The following is a 13,045-nucleotide window of genomic DNA, read 5'->3' as shown; positions in this document are numbered from 1 at the left end:
CAAACCTGTTTGTGGTTCCCAAAAAAGAGGGAACTTTCAGGCCAATCTTAGATTTAAAGATTCTAAACAAATTCCTAAGAGTTCCATCGTTCAAAATGGAAACTATTCGGACAATTTTACCCATGATCCAAGAGGGTCAGTACATGACCACTGTGGATTTAAAGGATGCTTACCTTCACATTCCGATCCACAAAGATCATCACCGGTATCTAAGGTTTGCCTTCTTAGACAGGCACTACCAGTTTGTAGCTCTTCCATTCGGATTGGCTACGGCTCCAAGAATCTTCACAAAGGTTCTGGGTGCCCTTCTGGCGGTACTAAGACCGCGAGGGATTTCGGTAGCTCCGTACCTAGACGACATTCTAATACAAGCTTCAAGCTTTCAAACTGCCAAGTCTCATACAGAGTTAGTTCTGGCATTTCTAAGGTCGCATGGATGGAAAGTGAACGAAAAGAAGAGTTCTCTCTTTCCTCTCACAAGAGTTCCATTCTTGGGGACTCTTATAGATTCTGTAGAAATGAAGATTTACCTGACAGAAGACAGGTTAACAAAGCTTCAAAACGCATGCCGTGTCCTTCATTCCATTCAACACCCGTCAGTAGCTCAATGCATGGAGGTGATCGGCTTAATGGTAGCGGCAATGGACATAGTACCTTTTGCACGCCTACATCTCAGACCGCTGCAATTATGCATGCTAAGTCAGTGGAATGGGGATTACTCAGATTTGTCCCCTACTCTGAATCTAAATCAAGAGACCAGAAATTCTCTTCTATGGTGGCTTTATCGGCCACACCTGTCCAGGGGGATGCCATTCAGCAGGCCAGACTGGACAATTGTAACAACAGACGCCAGCCTACTAGGTTGGGGCGCTGTCTGGAATTCTCTGAAGGCTCAGGGACTATGGAATCAGGAGGAGAGTCTCCTGCCAATAAACATTCTGGAATTGAGAGCGGTTCTCAATGCCCTTCTGGCTTGGCCCCAGTTAACAACTCGGGGGTTCATCAGGTTTCAGTCGGACAACATCACGACTGTAGCTTACATCAACCATCAGGGAGGGACAAGAAGCTCCCTAGCAATGATGGAAGTATCAAAGATAATTCGCTGGGCAGAGTCTCACTCTTGCCACCTGTCAGCAATCCACATCCCGGGAGTGGAGAACTGGGAGGCGGATTTCTTGAGTCGCCAGACTTTTCATCCGGGGGAGTGGGAACTTCATCCGGAGGTCTTTGCCCAAATACTTCGACGTTGGGGCAAACCAGAGATAGATCTCATGGCGTCTCGCCAGAACGCCAAACTTCCTCGCTACGGGTCCAGATCCAGGGATCCGGAAGCAGTTCTGATAGATGCTTTGACAGCACCTTGGAACTTCGGGATGGCTTATGTGTTTCCACCCTTCCCGCTGCTTCCTCGATTGATTGCCAAAATCAAACAGGAGAGAGCATCAGTAATTCTAATAGCACCTGCATGGCCACGCAGGACTTGGTATGCAGATCTAGTGGACATGTCATCCTGTCCGCCTTGGTCTCTACCTCTAAGACAGGACCTTCTGATACAGGGTCCATTCAAACATCAAAATCTAACTTCTCTGAAGCTGACTGCTTGGAAATTGAACGCTTGATTTTATCAAAACGTGGTTTTTCTGAGTCGGTTATTGATACCCTGATTCAGGCTAGGAAGCCTGTTACCAGAAGGATTTACCATAAAATATGGCGGAAATACCTATACTGGTGCGAATCCAAAGGTTACTCCTGGAGTAAGGTTAGGATCGCTAGGATATTGTCTTTTCTACAAGAAGGCTTAGAAAAGGGTTTATCAGCTAGCTCATTAAAGGGACAGATTTCAGCTCTGTCCATCTTGTTACACAGGCGTCTGTCAGAAGATCCAGACGTCCAGGCCTTTTGTCAGGCTCTAGCTAGGATCAAGCCTGTGTTTAAGGCTGTTGCTCCGCCATGGAGTTTAAACTTAGTTCTTAACGTTTTACAGGGTGTTCCGTTTGAACCCCTTCATTCCATTGATATAAAATTGTTATCTTGGAAAGTCCTGTTTTTAATGGCTATTTCCTCGGCTCGAAGAGTTTCTGAGTTATCAGCCTTACATTGTGATTCCCCTTATCTGATTTTTCACTCAGACAAGGTAGTTCTGCGTACTAAACCTGGGTTCTTACCTAAGGTAGTCACTAACAGGAACATCAATCAAGAGATTGTTGTTCCATCCCTGTGTCCAAATCCTTCTTCAAAGAAGGAACGTCTTCTACACAATCTGGATGTAGTTCGTGCCCTCAAGTTCTACTTGCAGGCAACTAAAGATTTTCGCCAAACTTCTTCCCTGTTTGTCGTTTATTCTGGACAGAGGAGAGGTCAAAAAGCTTCTGCTACCTCTCTCTCTTTTTGGCTTCGTAGCATAATACGTTTAGCCTATGAGACTGCTGGACAGCAGCCTCCTGAAAGAATTACAGCCCACTCCACTAGAGCTGTGGCTTCCACTTGGGCCTTTAAGAATGAGGCCTCTGTTGAACAGATTTGCAAGGCTGCAACTTGGTCTTCGCTTCATACTTTTTCCAAATTTTACAAATTTGACACTTTTGCTTCTTCGGAGGCTATTTTTGGGAGAAAGGTTCTTCAGGCAGTGGTTCCTTCTGTATAATGAGCCTGCCTATCCCTCCCGTCATCCGTGTACTTTTGCTTTGGTATTGGTATCCCAGAAGTAATGATGACCCGTGGACTGATCACACATAACAGAATAAAACATAATTTATGCTTACCTGATAAATTCCTTTCTTCTGTTGTGTGATCAGTCCACGGCCCGCCCTGTTTTAAGGCAGGTAAATATTTTTTAAATTATACTCCAGTCACCACTTCACCCTTGGTTACTCCTTTCTCGTTGATTCTTGGTCGAATGACTGGGACTGACGTAGAGGGGAGGAGCTATATGCAGCTCTGCTGGGTGAATCCTCTTGCATTTCCTGTTGGGGAGGAGTTATATCCCAGAAGTAATGATGACCCGTGGACTGATCACACAACAGAAGAAAGGAATTTATCAGGTAAGCATAAATTATGTTTTTTATACATCTATTTATACATTGTATTTGTAAGGAGGTTCAACATGTAAATATCTTCTTACCTACATGTGTTTACAAAGGTTACCTTAACAACCACACAAAGGTGATTGTAGTTAGGTGTGGTTTTTTTTGCCAATTGTGTTTCTGCTAATTGATTATCCAATCACAATAGCCCATTTGTTTTTAGATTTCTGTTAAATAGCAAGTGTTTTATAATGTTTGTCATAGCCTGATGAAACAGCCCTGAGTAGGCTGAGAAACTAGTTGCTGTGTTAATAAAGACTTTTTATACTTTTATACACTTGCTATTGTGTGTATTTTTTTCACCTCCTGTGATAAATTATATCGTTGATCCTGGTTCCTGTTGAGGATTGCTGTTTTAAGTCTACTGGGCGACGTTTTGGCTCCAGTTTGCTGAGATTGCACCTGCAGGTGCCCACCATCTTGTAAGTGCAAGCAATTGGTATTATTTTCCCCTTGTCCTGATGATATTGGGCCATGTTGTGTTGCTTTTTCCTTTATCCATAGGCACATATACATTGGAGTGTCAGAGGATTCCTGACTGTCTCTGCGCTTTGGATACAGTGTGCTGAACCACTGAGAAGTGTCAGTCTGCTCTACTAGCACCAGTGGGGTGCTTTATGTTTGTGAGTATTCACATTCTCATATTGCTGCTCATTTTACCTGTACTGGCGATATTAGACCATGGTGGCACCTCTGTTTTTTATTCTTTTCAAGTATTAGGCTTGTTGCTCTGGTAATTACTACTATCAGTGAGAGTGCCATTTCTGAGACAGTGCACAAACACAGGTTAAGCCTTAACTACTTCCTTCTACTGTTTTCCATGTAACCCTTGGCTGCCACAGAATATGACGAAAAAAAATAAATATATATATATGATAGAAGAAGGCACACTCTGGTCTTTTTAAGTGTACTTTATTAGAATAAGCGTGACGTTTCGGGGACACTCTCCTTCCTCAGATAGATAGATAGATAGATATAGACCTCCTAACGCTAAAAGCAGATGCAAAACATCTGGGGTTAAATCCAAAACAAAGCAGAGCAAGGAATATAGGACCTGACCTCCTAAAGCTAAAAGCAGATGCATTGCACACTCATACAACACCCACACCACACACACTCTCATACAACACCCACACCACACACACAACGTCACGCCGACTGTCCTACAACACACAACGTCACGCCGACTGTCCTACAACACACAACGTCACGCCGACTGTCCTACAACACACAACGTCACGCCGACTGTCCTACAACACACAACGTCACGCCGACTGTCCTACAACACACAACGTCACGCAGACTGTCCTACAACACACAACGTCACGCCGACTGTCCTACAACACACAACGTCACGCCGACTGTCCTACAACACACAACGTCACGCAGACTGTCCTACAACACACAACGTCACGCCGACTGTCCTACAACACACAACGTCACGCCGACTGTCCTACAACACACAACGTCACGCCGACTGTCCTACAACACACAACGTCACGCCGACTGTCCTACAACACACAACGTCACGCCGACTGTCCTACAACACACACACGTCACGCCGACTGTCCTACAACACACACACGTCACGCCGACTGTCCTACAACACACACACGTCACGCCGACTGTCCTACAACACACACACGTCACGCCGACTGTCCTACAACACACACACGTCACGCCGACTGTCCTACTACACACACACGTCACGCCGACTGTCCTACTACACACACACGTCACGCCGACTGTCCTACTACACACGTCACGCCGACTGTCCTACAACACACACACGTCACGCCGACTGTCCTACAACACACACACGTCACGCCGACTGTCCTACAACACACACACGTCACGCCGACTGTCCTACAACACACACACGTCACGCCGACTGTCCTACAACACACACACGTCACGCCGACTGTCCTACAACACACACACGTCACGCCGACTGTCCTACAACACACACACGTCACGCCGACTGTCCTACAACACACCCTCGTCACACCACCCTTTTCATATCTATTCACACAAATCCAGGGAGTTTTTCCTCCTGCAATGTGGGTTACATATATGGGATTTCTTGGATGTATAGGTATTAGGCTGGTTGTTCTGGTAATTACTACTATCAGTGAGAGTGCCATTTCTGAGACAGTGCACACACACAGGTTAAGCCTTAACTTCTTCCTTCTACTGTTTTCCATTTAACTCTTGGCTTCCACAGAATATGAAAATATAAATATATATATATATAATCTGTTATATAAAATTAAAAAGTATGGCCACAAACAAAATCTAACATTTACAACACAATAATTATATATGTCGTGTTGTAAATGTTATTTTGTTTGTGGCCATACTTTTTTTTTTATATATATTGTAACAATTTTTTTGTATCCTAGCTTGGTTGTCTTCTGAGGTAGCCAAGTGGTTAAATGCAAAGCAGAGCGAGGAATAGCCTGACCTCCTAAAGCTAAAAGCAGATACATTGCTTATTCCCAGTTTTACTAGCAGGAGGAGAGAGAGACATTAGACTGGCCCTGCACAGACAGGAACATGAGCTTTAATGGGCCCAACTTAGGAACGGCTGGATCCCCCCTCCCTTTCTGACCTACCAGATTACAAAGAGGGCACACACAATCGGAAGCAGTAGGATTTTCACATTTTACTGCTGCGCAATGCATAAGAGACAAGTGGGATTCAGAGTTCCATCAGCCCCTGTGGAGGAGGCGGGTCCCTCTGCTGTCATCGCACCACAGTGTTTTGCAGAGAGCGCAGGGGCTGTGCAGGAAAACAATTTAGTGTGATGCTTCCTTTAGCTCTGACTGCTCTGCGCTCTCTGCCTGTCAGTTAAAGGGACAGTCTAGTCAAAATTAAACTTTCATGATTCAGATAGGCATGCAATTTTAAACAACTTTCCAATTTACTTCTATTATCTAATTTGCTCAATTCTTTAGATATCCTTTGTTGAAGAAATAGCAATGCACATGTGTGAGCCAATCACACAAGGCCTCTAGGTGCAGCAACCAATCAGCAGCTATTGAGCATATCTAGATATGCTTTTCAGCAAGTGATATCAAGAGAATGAAGCAAAATAGATAATTGAAGTAAATTAGAAAGTTGTTTAAAATGACATGCTCTTTCTAAATCACGAAAGAAAAAAAAATTGGCTTTCATGTCCCTTTAATGCTGTCAGTTTTAAACAGAATCTTGCAGAGCTGCTGTCTGTCATGTAACAGCATTTTTAAAAAAAAAAAAACCATGCACTGCAGCTTGTAGAAAGATGTGCACGCCGGCGATCCAGTAAACACGGTGTTGGGACCCATTACTGATCACATGAAATTTTTATTTATTATCTATTGGCTTGCATTTTAGCCAATTAGTGCAGTGTCTGCCGCAAGCCACGGGCGTGATCACGTTATCTATATGGCTCACATTAACTAGCACTCCCCTTTTGTGAAAAGCATATAAAAAAACATGCCTTCAAAGGCTTAGAAATTATCATATGAGCCTACCTAGGTTTAGGTTTCAACTAAGAATACCAAGAGAACAAAGCACATTTGATGTTAAAACTAAATTGGAAAGTTGTTTAAAATTACATGCCCTATTTGAATCATGAAAGTTTATTTTTGACTAGACTGTCCCTTTTAAGGGTCAGAATTCAACTCTTACAGTTCTTTTCCTTTGGAAGATTGCTAATCTTTCAGATATTCATAGCTTTTGTTCTAGCTTTGGCTAGAGTTAAGTATTATTAAAACAATTCTCTCCTTGGAGTATTATTTTGCTTTTGTGGGGTTTGCAGGCTTCTCTTTCTTTTGCCTGTTTTTTCTGCTAGAAAGATTTTTTGGAGTTAACTGCTCTGTTATCTAATCTTCCTTATCTTATTTTTTTAGGATAAGGCAGTTTCTTAGGACTAGATTGGTTTTCTTTCCTACTGTTGTATCTTCTGTCTGATTCCTTAAAGGGACACTGAACCCAACTTTTTATTTTGTGATTCAGATAGAGCATGACATTTTAAGCAACTTTATAATTTACTCCTATTGTCAAATTTTCTTCATTCTCTTGGTATCTTTATTTGAAATGCAAGAATGTAAGTTTAGATGCCGGCCCATTTTCGGTGAACAACCTGAGTTGTTCTTCCTGATTGGTGGATAAATTCATCCACCAATAAAGTGCTATCCAGAGGTCTGAACCAAAAAAGAAGCTTAGATGCCTTCTTTTTCAAATAAATATAGCAAGTGAACTAAGAAAATTTGACAATAGGAGTAAATTAGAAAGTTGCTTAAAATTGCATGCCCTATCTTAATCACGAAAGAAAAAAATTTGGTTCAGTGTCCGTTTAACAACAAATTTCTGTCTGATACAAAGTATTATATTGACGCTTTATAGTTTAAAAACAAACTTCTAGTTTTGTGTTCTTTTCTGGTTACAGAAAAGGGCAGTAAGCGTCCGCCATTTCTTTGTCTTCTTGGTTGAGACTTCTGTTCCATAAAGTTTTTTGTTTTTTTTTAGTGGCAGGTAAGCCTCCACCTTAACGGATTACTGCTCATTCTTTTATATCAATTGTCATTCACTGGCCTTTTAGGAATGAGGCTTCAGTTGTCCAACTTTGCAAGGCAATTTTTTCTTAAATTCTACCATGTTGGTGTTTTTGCTTCTGAGGCGTAGGAAAGTCTTTCGGGTAGTTGTCTCAGGATGATTATTTTTCACCAGCTCCTATTTGTTTAAGTTTCATTCTTTTCCTACCTTTGGGTTGGCTATACATCATACTGAGTTGCCAGTTAAGTGGGAGGGGTTTTATAAAGTTCCTTGGCTTTTGAAATCTTTGCTTCATCCTAGTGACAGGGAAGAGTAATTCCCAGGAGTAAAGGATCATAGACTTTCACCACCATTAAAGAAATGAATTTATCAGATAAGCATAAATTACGTTTTCAATTTGTGCAACTCTGTCAATGTTTTAAAGTATTTTATCTTTGTCAAATCACAAATAGCAATGAATGAATCTTTTTATTGGAATTCTTGTAATAGTTTATTAAATCCTATTAATTTGTTTTTATTACTAGGTGCGGTTTATTACCAAAATCTGGCATCCAAATATTAGTTCAGTCACAGGAGCTATATGTTTGGACATATTGAAAGACCAATGGTAAGACACATTTCACAAATACTGAACTCTTGAAAATAAGAATAAAATGAAAACAATTGAAAATCCTTTCAGTATTCAATATTATATTGGGGTACATTAGCTATCAGTAAAAGTTATTACTATTTTTCAGTGGTATATGCTCATATGCTGTGAGGGCCCTTGTACCAGTAGTAGGCTGACCTCATTGCTGCTTTAAAAAGGGACACACATGAAAAATACATATGTCAGGGTTTTTATACAAAACATTTCTTTAAACAGCCCTGACACATGTATTTTTCATGTGTCCCTTTTTAAAGCGGCAATATGGTCACCTTAACCAGTAGTCAAGCTCAAATTGCTGGCAATAGTATTGTATTGCGTCTGTGAATACCTTGTGTATTCAGCATTTCGTCCAATGCCAAATGCGGAAGTAGGTGCACTTTTGTTATGTTCAGGGGGTTTTTTGTAGCCAAAAGTAAAGCACACAAAAATCTGGATTTGCACAGATTTTAGTGTGCTTTACTTTCACAATAAGAAATTTGTTCCCGAAAAAGATACAAACATAACAAAAGTCCCACCTACTTCCGTATTTGGCATTGAACGAAAATGCCAAATGCACAAGTCTATTAATTAGTTCTTACAAGCCACAGCTGACCCTCTGAGAAGGTCTGGAGGTTAAACACTGATGCACAGGTCCTCACACCAAATGTGTGTATGCCACTGAAAACCAGTAACTTTTACTAGAAGCATTTTTGTTAATGAAAGTATATTGCAAAAACGCTTCTATTTAAAATAGAAATACTATGCACATTTAAATTTTTTACCTTTCTATTTCTTTAACTTGATTTTCCCATAATGGTAAAAAATCAGTTTCGGAAGCAAAATATTTTTAGGCATCAGTCTGTTACTTTTTAGGAAGTCCATAAACACCATATTTTTTTTATTAAACCAAAGGGAAACCATTTTTTCTTGTTATAAAAGACTGTCAGTGGCCAGTGTTTTCCTGTTGGAAATCAAAAATATTATGTTTGCTGTAGCTATTGCATTTTTTTTTCTTCGCTGATCCTAAATATAGTTGCAATTTTCTCAGGGCTGCTGCTATGACCTTAAGAACAGTGTTGTTATCGTTGCAAGCTCTTTTGGCTGCAGCAGAACCAGATGATCCACAGGATGCAGTTGTTGCAAATCAGGTGAGTCCACCCTTCAACAGAGCAACAAAGATATTTTTACTATCATTGCTTATTCAAATCTATAACTTCTCAATTAAGCATGGTTTATATAAATATATTATGCCAGTTGATACACATCTTTCACTTTAATTAAATGAGAATAAACTGTATACAAATAAAAATGAGATCAATCGAAATGTAATATTGTAGAAAAAGCAATGCCTGTCATTTAAAGTTCTCTTTAATCAGTAGGAATGGAGATCGATAAGTGAAGGTAGCAATGTATGGTACTATATCAGTGACACTCTTTATTCTATATATACAATATATAATTTAATGTAATACCTTTTTGTAGTTGGTATCTTAGAGGGAAACGTGAGTATGTATTTTATTAGTTCTCTCTCTCTCTCTCACTTATAGTACAAACAAAATCCAGAAATGTTCAGACAGACAGCTCGGCTGTGGGCACACGTGTACGCAGGAGCAGCAGTCACTAGTCCAGAATACACAAAAAAAATAGAGAACCTTTGTGCCATGGGCTTTGATAGGGTAAGTATGGCGAGTTCTTGGAGCTATATATGTAAATATGACATGTAGAGTGTAGTAAGCCTAGCTAAAGTATTCACCTAAATCACATGAAAGTGACCTGATTCTTACTTAAAGGGACAGTCTACTCCACCATTTTATTGTTTTAAAAGATAGATAATTCCTTTTTTTCCCATTCCCAGTTTTGCATAAAAAGTGTTAATATTCTTTTTACTTCTGTGATTACCTTGTATCTAAGCCTCTGCAGACTGCCCAGTTTTTTCAGTTCTTTTGACAGACTTGCATTTTAGCCAATCAGTGTCCTATCATAAGTAATGTGATGGGTGTGGACACAATGTTATCTATATGGCCCACACGAACTAGCATTCCCCTATTGTGAAAAGCAAATACAAAAGCATGTTATAAGAGGCTGTCTATGGTGGCTTAGAAACAGGCAGACTTTAGAGGTTTACATTTTATAAAGTATATTAATATATCAATGTTGGTTGTGCAAAGCTGGGGAATGGGTAGTAAAGGCATTATCTATCTTTTTAAACAACAATTTTCATGTAGACTGTCCCTTTAACTTTGAATTCTAGATCAAATACATTCAGATTTCCACCTTGGCTCAAAATGCAGGCTTTTTATTTCCTGCTTGATTTTACAATATGCTCCTGGTGACAATTGCTCGATCTTCGAACATTAAAGAAGTTATTAATGAAGTATAAATGCAAGAAAATTCAGAATATAATTATTGCTTACTTTGAGCGATATACTGTAATTTCTTAGGGATACACATCTTCATGTTCAAATTCTTGCTGCTCACCAGCATTGTAGAAGAATGAGTATTGGAAACTAAATATTATGATTACACTAAGATCTAAAAGTATGTGGGTGTTTTTGCTAGCTAGGTGGTAACGCAGTACATCCTGAAAGAAACTTGTCTATAAAATCGAGCATCAGTAAATGGCTTTCCTGACCAGACGGAACTTGATGCTCAGCCTAGAGAAAAAGCGTCTGGTTCCCAGTCAGCCCTGCATATTTCTGGGAGCAAAGTTACACACCTGCGTGAACAGGATCAGATAACCTCAGTACAAAGTAATGAGCTTCAGTTCGTTTTTAAAAACACTTGTCACTGCTTAAAAGGACACTGAATCCAATTTTTTTCTTTTGTGATTAAGATAGAGCATGCAATTTTAAGCAACTTTATAATTTACTCCTATTATCACATGTTCTTAAGTCTTTTGGTATCTTTATTTGAAAAGCAAGAATGTTTAGATGCCGGCCCATTTTTTGTGAACAACCTGGGTGGTTCTTGCTGATTGGTGGATAAATTCACCCACCAATAAACAAGGGCTGTCCAGTGTACTGAACCATAAATTGTCTTTCTCCTTAGCTTAGATGCCTTCTTTCCCTCTTAATATGGGAAGAGTCCACAGCTGCATTCCTTACTTGTGGGAAATACTGAACCTGGCCACCAGGAGGAGGCAAAGACAACCCAGCCAAAGGCTTAAATACCTCCACCACTTCCTCATAACCCCAGTCATTCTTTGCCTTTCGTCACAGGAGGTTGGCAGAGAAGTATCAGAAGATTTCGGAGTAGTCTCTTATGGAGGGTAGTACTCTTCGAGATGGGACTGGTGTGTTAAGTAGTCCTTTCAGCCTCTCAGTGAGAGCATGGATGACAGTTAGAGTCCGGAGATGCAGGTAGAGTCTTTCTGCGAAACCATCCCGACTCATATTAACAGCTCCATAAGCAATGACCGTTGACGAGTTTCACTGCCTGCTTGCTTCACTCAAGTCCATGTCAGAAGCAACGCTACCATCTGTCACACTTGAAGGGCCGTGTTACTGTTCCATGGCATAGATTCTGGTAAGATTGTTTAATTTTTTTATACATGTATGATAACGCAAGAAGACAGGTTCACAGTGTGACTCCTTTTATCTGTATAGAATCAAGGGTTAATATCTCCTGAGGGGGGTTATTGAACAGTGAGCAATAATCTTATGTTTGTTTGATTTTATGCTGCTTTTATGTGTGAGATGTTATCGGCTCATAGAATGTTATGGAATATACAGGTTTCACTTTGAGAGCTGTGCAGCTTACAAGTTGGGTGCCTTTTTTCTCATAGCAGAGAGACAGTCCTGCATTGCGCAGTTTTCATTCCCTCTTTCCTGACCAGGTGTTTATCAGAGAGGAGTCATAAATCTCCGTACTGTCTGGGTCATAGGAGGTGGGGAATGCCCCAGCCATTGGGGTAAAAGGGTGCCATTTTTGTGAATAATCTGCATATTAGCGTCACAGATAAAAGAATTAGCAACCTCAAGGCCTTAATTCTTTCCTGAAGAACGTCAAGGGGACCCTCCCCATTGAGCAAATCCTGTAAGTAGTCGCACCAATAGGTAACTGCTCCAGCAACCGCAGCAACAGCCGCTGCTGGTTGAAAAACAAATATCCTGTATGTTGAAATATCTTTCTTAACAGAGTTTCCATCTTTTATCCATGGGCTCCTAAAACGAAGGAGATTTCTCCTACATTGGTGTGTCCGGTCCACGGCTTCATCCTTACTTGTGGGAATATTCTCTTCCCCAACAGGAAATGGCAAAGAGAGCACAGCAAAAGCTGCCCATATAGCCCCCCCTCTTGCTCCGCCCCCCAGTCATTCTCTTTGCCGCTCTGAACAAGTAGCATCTCCACGGGGATGGTAAAGAGTATGTGGTGTTAGTTGTAGTTTTATTTCTTCTATCAAGAGTTTATTTTAAAATAGTGCCGGTTTGTACTATTTACTCTACAACAGAAAGTGATGAAGAGTTCTGTTAAAAGAGGAGTATGATTTTAGCAACAGTAACTAAAATCCATTGCTGTTCCCACGCAGGACTGTTGAGCCCAGAGAACTTCAGTTGGGGCGAACAGTTTGCAGACTTTTCTGCTCCAGGTATGACTAGTCTCTTTTCTAACAAGACATAGTAATGCTAGAAGACTGTCATTTCCCTTTTGGGATCGGTAAGCCATTTTCTTAGACTCATAACAGAATGAAGGCTTATAAATGGGCTATATACTGGTTGACACTATTGTGGGCTAAATCGATTTATTTATATAATATTTATATGATTTTTGGAGTGTTTTGAGACTTGGAAACACT

General features: G+C 40.5%; 1 protein-coding gene across 1 annotated transcript in view; it reads left to right on the top strand.

The window, feature by feature from the left end:
• Positions 1-13,045, top strand: part of UBE2K (ubiquitin conjugating enzyme E2 K) — a 331,497-nt gene that overhangs the window by 259,732 nt on the left and 58,720 nt on the right. Inside the window, exons 4-6 of the mRNA XM_053704042.1 lie at positions 8,147-8,229; positions 9,299-9,398; positions 9,798-9,926. Coding sequence (XP_053560017.1) covers positions 8,147-8,229; positions 9,299-9,398; positions 9,798-9,926 — 312 coding nt within the window. The remainder of the gene's footprint in view (positions 1-8,146; positions 8,230-9,298; positions 9,399-9,797; positions 9,927-13,045) is intronic.

This window comes from Bombina bombina, chromosome 2, assembly GCF_027579735.1.
Source record: "Bombina bombina isolate aBomBom1 chromosome 2, aBomBom1.pri, whole genome shotgun sequence".
Classification (NCBI taxonomy): Eukaryota; Metazoa; Chordata; class Amphibia; order Anura; family Bombinatoridae; genus Bombina; species Bombina bombina.
This window is presented reverse-complemented; position numbering and strand designations above follow the sequence as displayed.